At 40.4% G+C, this 12,686-nt stretch overlaps 1 protein-coding gene across 2 annotated transcripts; it reads right to left on the bottom strand.

Annotated features, from left to right (window-relative positions):
• Nucleotides 1-1,282: 1,282 nt before the first annotated feature.
• On the bottom strand, nt 1,283-12,686 carry spag1a (sperm associated antigen 1a). Of its 2 annotated transcripts, XR_011179623.1 has the most exons (9): nt 12,254-12,686; nt 10,823-10,922; nt 9,690-9,842; nt 8,647-8,804; nt 5,802-5,943; nt 4,809-4,935; nt 4,482-4,619; nt 3,161-4,333; nt 1,283-3,127 (listed from the first exon to the last, which is right to left on the bottom strand). XR_011179623.1 is itself a non-coding variant. In XM_069175829.1 (8 exons), exons 1-8 carry the CDS (start codon nt 12,603-12,605, stop codon nt 4,328-4,330), a joined length of 1,176 nt encoding a protein of 391 aa, XP_069031930.1. In that variant the 5' UTR covers nt 12,606-12,686; the 3' UTR covers nt 1,283-4,327. The 2 variants fall into 2 exon arrangements, 1 of the variants encoding a protein (XP_069031930.1); XM_069175829.1 differs by having other exon boundaries at nt 1,283-4,333.

The following is a 12,686-nucleotide window of genomic DNA, read 5'->3' as shown; positions in this document are numbered from 1 at the left end:
GCTGTATTTTAGCTACAATATGTTTTGAGGTTGTTTCTTAAATCCTTGCAAATGATCGATGCAGATCATTTTATATTTGTTGAACCTACAGTGCCTTTTGGGGAGGGGGGAGTGTCTTTTTATTTTATTTGTATTAATTCTTTTCGTCTTCAAATGATAAACATAAAAATAATCAGAGAATTAATTATATTTGCCTGGTTATAAGGCTGGTGGTTGGTAACAAAAAAAACAACTCCTGTTTCCCTGAGTGCTAATTCTAACAGTCACTAGCTGGTTTAGTCTACCAAAGACTGCTCCCAGGTCACTGCGGTTGACATTTGACAGAACTGTTAATGGAGTTGACTGAAGATTTTTGTCCTGGAAATTTACTTTAAAACACGAGGAGGTTCGGTCCATAAAGTTGAAAGTCGAGGCAATACTTAAAACCGAAACATTTGTTTGGGCTGAAGTCATTTTTAGTTTTTTTTTTTTTTTTTTTTTTTTTTTTAAATGTTCCCCCCGACGGAGCCAAAGTCTTAAAAGTTTTATGTGCTTGTTGGCAGAAAAAAAAAAATCTGCGCACACTGAAATCCTTTTTATCCAAAGCAGTCTTCACCATGAGCATCAGAGCGCAGTGACACTAAGGCTTCATCTTGTGCTCAGCAGCTGGAGGAAATTTTCAGGCTGACCACAGATTGCTCTGCTGTGACGTCAACCGGCCCGAGCTCAGCTCAAGCTGTGTGGGAGCGAAGAGCTCGAGGGGCCGGGCCGTCAACTAAAATAAAGAGTTTTGGTGCACCTCACAAATCCTCAAGCTGGAGGATATTTACACCCTTTTTATGTATTCTTCTGTTGAAAATGCCTGTTTAATTCCTCTTGAGTTTATATTATTATTTGAAGACGAGTGCCAGGTCTGTTTTCTAATTTGGTCAAAAGAAACTTACGCTATTTGAAAACATATATTTCCTAATTATTTGCTTCAGAATGTGCATGTAAATGCATATCCTTAAACAATAAAATTCTCAATAAAGCTTGTTGTTTCTATATTTTGGCATCAAATGATTGTTTTGATTATCATGCTGTATTCCGTGGTGCCGTGTATGTTTAGGTGTTGCTTTGTTCGACTTAACAAGTTTAATACAAGTAAATGTTACACTCCCTGATCTCTGGAGATGTCAAACTGGGAACCAAAACACCATCAACTATTTCATTTAAATAAAATGAATAACCATAATTCATTTTTGGGAGTGTTTCCATTTGAAGTTTTAACGAGGTCCTATGAACTTGCAGGACGAGAGGCACATTAAAGCATTCGTGTTGGAGTTTATTTACATTTGCATTCAGTCTATTTACAGAAAGTACATGCTTTTACATTCCACTAATCAGTACAAACATTGTCTGGAACAATTACGCTTTACATTGTTTTCATCGAGATGAGATTTTTATGCTTTTTATTTTGACAACAGAAAAAAATGAAGAAGAAGAGAGGGAAAACTGTGTACCGGGGGAGGGGGGTTCATCAAATTGGACAAACTGAATACTTTAATACTTAAAAATACAAGTAAAGTAAAAGGTGTGGCACATCGTGCTAGACGAAGACTTACATTTTCTCTGGATTAGGGTTGACGTGAGATATTTTAAAAAGCCGAAGGTGTTGTGGAAGTCAAGTTATTCTCGTTAGGTCATAAAGCTCAATCCACTGAGAGTGAACAATCTCATTTCTCTACAGATGGGTGGAAAAATTAAAATAGTGAAATAAGTTACCGACAGTCTGAAGACATCCAAACAGCTTTAGTGAGGGGAAAACTGCGTATATGTGAACCATGGTTATAAAAATTTGAACTCGAGTCCGAACAGACGCCTAACTTATCTTGTAAAGTATCATTTTGCCTTTAAAGCAGAACGTGCAAACCAAAATGAGAGCGGAGAACCAACCTGAGCGTGGTCGGAGAAAAAAACATCACAAAAACAGCATTCATCTCAACTTTAAACATTCAGCCAATTATGGAAGGGAGGGACCTCCATTCTTTCAACGTGGTCTTAAAGTGTAAAGGTAGTTGGGTGAGAAATGACTTTCGAGATACTAAACAAACATTACGAGTCACTTTCTTTTAAGCATTACGCTCCTAACCATCAGTCGGTCATACCTTTTCGGTGACATAAACAAGGATATCATCGGCGTACAGAACAATTTTCTCGTGACATGACAGTTTCTTCATGCCAATTGGTTTTGGGTTTTGTTTAATCGGAGGATGTGAAGACTTCTGGGAACAGAGCAAACAATAAGGGTGATGGTGGACATCCTTCTGTGGTTCCTTGTCGCAGCAGGGAGGGCGTGCAGATGTGGACATTAGCTATTAAATGTACATTGTCGGTCACTTTTTGAGGGACTAGGCTCACAACTACGATCATTTTGGTGACATAAACTAGGATATCATCAACATACAGAATCACTTTTCTTATTGTCGGGTAGGATTTTGTTTAATAGGAGGACGTGAAGGCTTAAATGAACAGGGCAAACAATAAGGGCGATAGTGGACATCCTTATGTGGTTCCTTGTTGCAGCTGAAAGGGCGCAGAGATGTGGACATTAGCTATAATTTAAATACTGTACACGTATTCACACAAAAGGACACACAGTCATCTTGGTTACATTCAAGATTAAACCTGAGAGCAACAGCAAGTCTTACAGTGCATGTCTAAGTAACCTGTCACCCTAACTTAAGTAGCACAACGCTTATCTAAAACCAGAGAAATGAAAAACGTATAACTAACAATGACTTGAGCACTGAGCTCGAGAGTTGGTTTTTTTTGGGGGTAGTTTTAACTGGTAATTCAGGTAAGGACCTCTTGCAGAAATCTGCAGTTTTTTTTTCTGTTCTGAAGCAGTTGCCAACACTAATGGTGACGATGGTCTGGAGTGTGTTGTTGGCTTGTCTTTTTAAATTAGTAGCAGCTGTTATTATGTTACCTGTAAACAATGACAAATGTCATGTACTGAAATAGCGTGAACTTTGGATCTACCATGGTGTATGAAATTTTAACCTCTTTAGGAGGTGCAATATGTACGATTTAAGTCAAGTCTTGTAACACCACTTTGCGCATTAGGAGGCGATAGTGAGTCTAGGCAGTCTGTCCTCATTCTGTCCTCAGTCTGTCCTCATTCTGTCCTCAGTCTGACCTCAGTCTGTCCGAGTTTCATCATTTTAGTCCAATCTTGTCTTTTTGTGCCCTGTCGTTGGCTTTTTATCTTGATATAATTGATGACTGACGTTGAGCGTATGGACCCAGCAGTGGCTCTACTAACGTTTGGCTGTAGTTGATGATCTCGGTTGGAAAACCGTTGTAGTAAGAAAACAGTTTGTGTTTTGTTTGGCCACACTCAAGATCCATTTCAAACCCTTCAAATAAGGTCAGTCGATTTTTGAATTTTGTCTGCTACATACAGTAAACTTGACCCGGTATGGCAGATAGCTGGTAAGAGTCTGACCGCATAACATCTAATAGCCAGCTTAACCTATTAGCCCTGTTAATTATACAATTAGCTACCTTGCTAAATAGCTAATGTTAGCATTTACAGCTGTTTACTCACCAGTGACTCACTATTGCCTGCCGAAGTTTGTTTTGGTATTACAAGATGGGACAGGATTAGCTGGTAAGCATGCTAACTTCAATAGAAATCTTTGACATAATGTCAATACTTGTATTTCACGTTCCATTTTTAGTTCATTTTGAATGTTTTAAACAAAAAAAATATTACATATTGCACCTTTAAATTTTTCTGTGCCACACACAATCTTCCACACAGTGATTTTGAGTTCAAATATGTTTCCTTTTGTTTTAAGCTCACTGAATAATTTTGAAACCAACATAACATCTTTAAAACAATAACAACAACAACAATATTTTTTTATCTTGGCGTATTTCATCCAAACTGTGGTAGAAATCTCAATAAGGCACACATTATACACTCTTTCTTTCCCCATTTTACTCTGACTAATAACAGCGCTCTGCAGCCTGTTACATTGAACTGTATTGACAGTACATTACATCACGATTTGAATGAGTTGTAGTGCAAGCAGGTCAAGTACCATAACATTAGCCTTTTGAAATAAAGCTTGCTGTTATGTAAGGTTGTGTACTCGGTGTGGTTCGCACACATTGCAGATGGTGGAGAGCTGAAAAGCTGGTCTTCCAAGGTGCCCGTCACCGGAGTTAAAGCCAGTCATTTCCATTTTCACCCGTCGTACTTACAGCAGCTGATGGCTTTAAAATTCCTTTTCTTCCAGAACTGCTACAGTGCGGTGTGTATCCTCACCTGTCTCCATCTGTGCACCACAAAGAACCTTCACACCTGGAGGACATTATAAAATGTCAAAATTCTTTGTGGTTTATCTGGACAGATTTTAAAATTGCGAACATTGAAACCAGCCGATAGTAAATCCACACTGCTGTGGTAAGTTTGCAGTGAAGGTGACGTGAACAACTTCTTGTACTCTTACCGCTGGTGTGCGAGCAGTGTTATCCATCAGGCTCTGTCTCAGCAAGCCTGTCACCACCTCGAGCTCCTGCTCCGCCTCCCGGACTTTGGGGTCCAGCTGGAGGACTTCCTGGAGGTCGCTGCTGGCTGACAGGTAGTCCTAAAATGTGGTCATACACACAAACACACGAAAAATAAAGAGTGGGAGAAAACAATATGAGTAAGTAGGCGCACAACCCTTTCCAGTCCTTTTAAATGAGAATAATAATGAACCTGTGTGTGTGTGTGTGTGTGTGTGTGTGTGTGTGTGTGTGTGTGTGTGTGTGTGTTGTGTGTGTGTGTCAGCCACCTGTAAACCCTTAAAAGCCAGGGCTCGTCTGTAGAAAGCTTTCTTGTTGGCCGGCTCCAGCTGCAACGCAGAGTCGCAGTCCTTTTTGGCCTCTTCAAAGCGATTCAGCTTCAGGAGACAAATGGATCTGGAGGAGAGGAAAGGGGTCAGACAGTCGTCTGCTGCTGGTAGTGACTATGAGGACCAAATTACAAATGTGCTCTGTTACTGAAAATGAAAATAAAAGTATTAGGTTGAGGCTATTTTCTGCTACTTTTAATTAAAATCCATGTGTTTGAAGAAAATTGTCTTTTTTTAATTCAGTGCATTAAAATTCATCTTCAGAAAACTGAAATAAATTGATGTGTGCAGGAGGGGAGCTAAAAATCATTTATTTTCACAACAATGACTTTTTAATGACAACATTTTTGCAGTGCATAATAATATCTGCAATGACTGCTGCTCATGTGGTGCCCTCTGCTGTTATTCAACTTATAATGTCCTTAAATGGGATCATTGCCAAGTTTTAGGATCAGCTTCGTGCTACCACGGTTACAAACAAGTAGGGAGTCCATGCACAAGATTCATTTGAAACAAGTTAAATTTATCAGAAATAAACTAACACAAACTGAGAATGGAGTGTAAAAATCTGCCCAATCAGCAATGAATGGATGTGTGTCATACGTGCTGATGCTAAAGTGATGAAGAGATAAACAGAGCCCAGGTGACTCTCCATCAGATGACAAACCTCTCATGTCAGCCAACAGCCCTCCAAAGTAAGAGAGGACTGCCTTCAAGACAGTGGGAGGGGTGTCACACCCGTCCCTGCAACCTTGAGATGGAAACCCCTTTTTCTACACTGATAAATAAGACCTCAGCACGTAATGTCATAAAAAAAAACTTTAAAACTGTGGTAACTATGACCCTGAAGCTTACAGAGTTTCCTTGAATTCAGGTGTCACTATTGCAAAGATCAAACAATAGTCGTGTGTCTTTGTGTTGTGTCGTTCATACCTGTTTGTGTAAAGAGAACATTCGTCGGGTTTTATTGTGAGACATTCACTGTATTTCTCCAGAGCCTCCTGGAAGAGGCCTTTCTTGACCAGACCGTTGCCCTCTTGTTTGAGTAAAGTGAAGCGGGCTTCTTTTCTTCTATCTGGTGATACAATAAATATAGAATGATTAATAATGAACCTCACTGCTTTAATTAAATCAATCAGTGATTGGCTGAAAGAAGAGTTCATTTTCTTCCCTCGAGGTTGTGGATTTGTTAAACACGTCCGGGGCAGACTGTAATGAATGTTTTTGTGTTTCAAGAAGCCTCTGCCATCAGTTCAGCAGACAGCATCAATAAATCCATCAGCCCATCAGCAGCGGTCTGAATGGACCAGAGGAGATGAGTCAACTACTCCTTAGCTAGCTTATCTGCTGTGCTGAAAAAGTCACTACATCTAATGACTTCTGGGAAACATACATATAGATAGACACACACACACACACACATACATACACACACGCACACACAGATGCACTTAAACATATCCACAGACTCATGGATACACAGACAGATAATCCTGATAAATCACACAGTTGTTGATAGAAAAGTTTTAAATCAATTATTTAGTAAAAAAAAAAAAAAAAAGCTGAGTCAGCAGGCCTTCAAAGTAAAATATACCATGTTCATGTTCATATTCAGCTCCGTACTGTATTTGCACACTCTACAAAATTAAAAGTCTGAATCAGTGTTTGACTTTTAATAAACCTGCAATCATTTCTCATCATCTAGAATAGACTGATGGGAAAAGCAGATTTTGTCCATTTAAAGTCAAAATAAAGTGAAGGGGTTAGAAAACTTTTTGAAATTGAGTGTATGTTAAAAGTTTATTCCTTCTCTACCCGAGACATCTCTCAACACTTCAGACCACTCAGCACAGTTCTGCAGTCACACTTTTCACAGCTTCTCTGTTGCTGGGAAACTAAATTGATAAGCAAAACACCAGTATTGTAGATCAATCACCTCTGCTGAGGCTGATAAAATCCAAGTGTCAAGGTGAGAGAAGAAGGTTTAATGGATGCAAATAAAAAGAATACTGGTTTTACATTAATAAATGTATTCATCAAACATGATATAGAATTAGAATACAAAAAAAATAATACAATAAAAATAGAAATGTTGGCACCTGCTGCTGTTGGAAACGTCATTTTTATTACAGAACATGGATGCTGAATACCAAAACCATTGATCTCTTATTATAATATGCATATTAATGGACAAAAAAGCTATAAAATAGAATGATATTAAAATGTGGATATTTTTAGAGGCTGAGAGAACAAGAACACAGCTAGACGCAAAAGGTGTATGTACGCCTACTACATGTTTTGTTGTTTACGTTGTAATGTACAGCAGCATGAACTTTTATATTCATTCTTAAAACTAGGATTTATTTCCAATTTATATATATATAAAAAAATCTAACATTTGTCCCATCAGAATTATAATGGAGACAGTGTATATTGCCTCTCTGGTTGCTTTAAGTTTACAGTTGACAGTGACTTTTGTTGTTAATCTAAGTTTAAAGTTTAAAAATAGGAAATATATCAAATACATAGAAATGGTATTTGTTTGTTAAGAACAGCCACGAACATGATAAAACAAGTAAATTCCCATCTTCAAATGATCTCATGATGTTCTGTTACTCATCTGTGTTTAACACAGTCCAGGACTCAGTTATCCATGTTTATTGATCGCACTTTTCATCCTTCAGTCAAAAGGTGTGAGCCGGCTTCATTAAAACTGTACAGGAGGAAAGAGAGAGTTTTTCCAGGACCGGAAATTCAATCACCTTTGTGTCTCGTTTAAACACAACGTGGACTGTGTGCTGACTTCTGGTCCAACACTGAATCATTGCTCAGTGGAGCAAAACAAAATGTCCTTCTGGTATAATTATTGAGGTGCTGACTTCGAGTCTGTTGTCAGACTGTCGGTTGTCATATCATATCTTTTACACGAAAATGTTGCACAGTTTGTTGCAACAAAATGTGCAAATAAGCGCTGACATGTTGAACCACTTCCCATCTGTTTCCCCAGCAACAGCAGCAGCTATTCTGAGATGATCTCCTTCTGTCTATGTGCTTTACTCATTAACTGTTTATGTATGTTCAGTATGTGTGTATCTGCATAACTCTGGTCAACTTTATCTGTTTATGGATCCTGTCTTTGAAAGTTTTATGCAATAAATACAGATAAACCAGTTAAATGTCAATGAAGGTGTGGGTTTTTATGGCCGTATATACTTCACCGCATGTATTTAAATGTATCTGAATTCATGGTACATGTGGAGGAGTTTTCTGGTCTGTGTGAGCGTTAACAGCTCAGAGGAAACCTGACCTGGATTGTTCCATTACAGCAGCGCTATACTCTGTGTGGATCGCCTTCCCTCTGCATTATTGATGGCCCTCGCAAACGCAGACACACACACGCACACACACACACACACACACACACACACACACACACACACACACACACACACACACACACACACACAGTCTCTCAGCAGCATTTACACACTGATTCTCACTAACTGACTTCTGATGCTGCTGCTGCCTTCTGACTCCAAAATTCAGAGCATTCTTTTCAAAACATTGTATGAATTTTATCAGCCACAATGAGGCAAAATAAATTAAATTAAACATTATGTTGCCTGATTTCTTTAGTATGTGCCCTAATTCAATATCATCTTGGTTTTAGGGGCAAAAGTACAGTGCTTTACACCCAGTTCACACGTTTATATGTCAAAAGGGCCGTTCACAGGAGCCATTTAGCCACCTAAAGATGAGAAGAAGTGATGTCACTCACCTTCTTCCTGCGCAGCCCTGGCGGCTCGGGTCTGAGCCTGCTCGATGCTGATTGGTTTCTCTCTGTGTCGCTGTTGAACAGACAGCGGGACGGTGGGAATCCCTGGAAGCTTTTCTCTCCACTCAGGCCCGTCGTCCTCAATCAGCATCTTGGTGATCCTGGCAGAAGACAAGGATAGTAAAACACACTTCTACAAGGCTGTGGGCTCCACTTTGATGCCGAGAGGACAGCAGACCTTAGAGGAAGGTGCAGTTGAGAGTTTTAATGGCAAAAGGTTACTTATATTCACAGTTTACGTCCACGACAGGTTTAATGCCAGGACTCGCCTCTCGACACTAATCTGCACGGGCAATGTCGCTGTAGCCTGGGTTAGCGCTTCCCAAGACAATTGTGATTAGTTTAAATAAGCTCGAGTATTTATTTCCCTTATACCAGAATAATATACAGTAAGGGTGCAGACTAACAACAGGTAAGCTTCCGACCTTAGTCAGACCTCATTAAATGGCTAAAATTTGACTAAGCTTTGCTGAGAGTTTGCTGAAGTCTCCAAAATCTACAGCCCCAACAGCACAACAAAACTAACAGGCGATTGAATCAGATGTCAACAGCTCTTTCTCACAGTGGACTTGAAAACTATCTCTGGAACTTCTTTTGAGTCTGTTCTGTATCCAGATTGGCAACGTGACATATAAAGTCAAACTAATTGTAGATTGAGCTACTCCTTGTCTCCATTCACCGCTGAGGGAACGAGTCCTGACTGTAGAAAACTGATTTCAGGAGGCGCTGTTCAGTGAAATCAGCTTCCTCAGTGTTTGTCTGAATAAAAATATGAACAGTCTTCAGTATCAAAGGCAAATGATTAAATGAATGGGTTTATAGTTTCTTAAGTCTACCATGAAAAAGTTGCGAGTTATATTTAAAAATAGAAAAACATGGGGTGCTAGAATGAAACAGATTCAGAAGAAAAGTGAACGACACAACAGCCACTGAAACCTCTGTATAACTCTACAGCTTCCTGTGTTTGGCCTTTGTGTTCAGCTGACCTGTGGACGCCGTCATGAGCGGCCTGCACCCCGGTGTCGATCTGCAGGATTGTCTTGTAATCCACGTAGGCCATTCTGTAGCGCTCCAGTGACTCATAGGCCATAGCTCTACGTAATAGAGGCTTCAAGGAGAAGGGCTGCAGCTCCAAAGCCCTAAGAGGATCAGAGAGACGCACAGACAGAGGATCAAACCGTCTACACCTGCACACGGGTGGAGCCGAGTTGATCTGTAGCTTCCCATTCATAAACGCGTGAATGAATATTTGACTAAAAGATTGCTGCAACCTGCTGAACCAGAGGAAAACAATGGGTCATGTGTTTTTGCATCCAAACCTGCAGCACCACAGACATTCTGTATTTATATAAAACATTTGGTGGAAACGCTGAGCTGTTGGCTGTGTGCTGAGATCCAGTCTGTAACATTCACAGAGAGCAGCACCAACTAATGACAAAGCAAACATCCCTTTTCTTCAGACACAATAACAATCAGAGTATGGAAAAGCACAGTGTGAATGATAAGTTCAAATAAACAACATGGCCTACATATTACCTGAACCGTTATTACATAGCCTGTGAAATTATATGTTGCTAATGGTCATAAAGTGAATTTAAATACTTGGAGAGAGCCACTAACAGCAAAACTAAAATTGAATAAAAAAATAAATAATGTAGAGATGAATTGAAAACACTTCAAAACTGATTGAAAATGCTGCATGAAATTGTCATGTCTGTCTCTAAAAAAGTGATGAAACCTGGAACCGATTTAACTTTTTCTAGGTACAGAAAATATACCAGGAATCATGCTTACCGCTTCTCCTCTCTGCTTGATGCTGGCAGCTCAAGGCTACTACTAGTGTAACACACTTAAAATCCCCAAACTAAAATACTGGCTGTCAAGTTGCATTGTGGGTATTTATAAGTGCCAGGTTTCGACAGGAAAGAGGGATAAAAAAAAAAAGAAAAGAAAAAAAGGCTACATCATATTCTACTGGATAAATTTTGAGCCTGTTTTTAAAAAGCCCATTGTCAGTAAGTCTGTTATAAGAAGGTGGTAATCAATCTGTGGAATCCTTCTTTAAACCTGACAGATACAGTGAAAACAATGAGGCCCAGAGCTGACAGTGGTCACGTACTTAATGCAGTCTTGTATGCAGTCTGTGCTGTTCCCGTCCTTCAGGTAGCAAGCAGCTCTGTTGGAGTAGAGAATACACAGGTCTTCTGGACTATCAACGCCTGCAGGGGGGACAACCACAACCATTCATCTGAAAGATTCACAGTCTCAAAGAACACTCAAGTCCTCTATGAGGTGCAAGAACAGGCACTACATATCAACAACAGCTCTGGAAACAATACGATGGTTTGTTTTTTTTAAACTTTGAGGCCTGAAGCGGCCCTGACTGAAGAGAAATCAAGACAACTGAAGCAGCTCAATTTCAAGTGCGTTCAAGAAACGCTGAAGGGGTGCTTGGCAGACAGATAAATGGATGTGTTGACAGTCCCTTTGGTAGAGTCAGAGTCTGCTTTCCTCCTGCAGTTTTATAGCCGTTAGCAGAGCATCATCCTGATACACTGCTTCAGAGCTCAAATCAATAGGGCATCAAGACATCGTCATGCGTTGTTGTCAGGGCTGCATCTTTCTGTGAGGCCTGCTGTGATATTAAATGTGTACTCTGGTCATTTTAAAAACCTGTCGACAGTGCTGCTGCAGAATAAAGCGATCACCCCTGCCAACTACGAGAGTAAATTTTGGCTGCCTGCTCTTAAAGGTGCAGCATGACATTCAGTTTAAATGCCCCCCCCCCCACCCCCCACCCCCATACCCTAACACATGACTTCTGGTGATGCTGTCTTGTGCCAACACTCCTCTGCATTCACAAATCACCATGTGTCAGCTACAGTTTCCAGCATATTAGACTAGGCCTGTACTTGAATTAGAATACAGGATTAATGCAGTAAAGTGAGGACAACGTGCAGCATGTCAAGCTGTGGCATAATGTATTCATAACTGACATGAGATACTCAGGATTATGAAGCCAAACGACACTGAGTCAACCTGCATCTGATACCCTTACAGAGGCTAACACACAGATGCTGCAAGAGGTTGTCTGTGAGTCCCTGTGCCACCCATCTGTTGTTGCCAATGACTTCATCGGGAGGAATTTAAAAATGAAACTTGTTTGATAATGAAATAATTGTTATTTTTCAGGCCAAAAATGTCAGAAATTTACAGAAACCAGTTTCTAAAATGTAAATATTTACTGTTTTTTTTTGTTTTTTTTTAGTCTTTAGTGATTGTAAACTGAGCATCTATAGGCATTTTAAGCTAATTGAATTTTGAGTTTGGGTTCAAGGGAAATCGTAAGAGTCACATGGACCAAACTATTAATAAATTAATAAAGAAAATAACCGTTAGTTGCAGCCTTACAGCTTATTGTAATTTACATGAATATAAGCTTTCATAATATCTTAAGTGGAAAACGTGTTTTGTAACCTAAAATTGTAATCAACAGATTTCTCTTCGGATGAAAAAGAGACAACAAACACACTCTTCACATCTCCCCCACCTGCTTCAGCACATCCATCGATGGCCTGGGTGTACTTCTCCAAGGCGTCTCCAAACTGGCCATGTTTGAAGAGGTGGTTCCCCTCATTCTTGAACCGGGCCAGGTGAGGAGGCAGGGCCCCGGCAGGAGCATCCAGGTAACTTGTATCCACCGCAGGGCTGTCGTTTTTACCACGGCTGCTTTCTTTCGGAGTGCCATTGGCCACCCCTTCCGCGGAACCTTTGTGAGTCTGGGGCTTTCCCCCGCCGCCTCCACCCCGACTCCTCGTCCCGTTTCTTGCCGTGGCCTGATCCGGTCTTGCTGCTGCTCCTCCTCCGCCGCCGCCCGGGGGTTTCTCCTGCGCGTTCCCCATAGTTGCACTCCCTCTGCAGTGTGGCTCCGACTCGTCCTCCCGCCCTGCCTCTCCTCCGCTTCGAGCTGCGGCTACATCAGT

Source organism: Embiotoca jacksoni, unplaced genomic scaffold, assembly GCF_022577435.1.
Source record: "Embiotoca jacksoni isolate LCO1_2020_lvr unplaced genomic scaffold, fEmbJac1.0.p SCAF_7, whole genome shotgun sequence".
Classification (NCBI taxonomy): domain Eukaryota; kingdom Metazoa; phylum Chordata; class Actinopteri; family Embiotocidae; genus Embiotoca; species Embiotoca jacksoni.
Note: the sequence above shows the minus strand (reverse complement) of the source record. Positions and strands in the feature narration are given on the sequence as shown.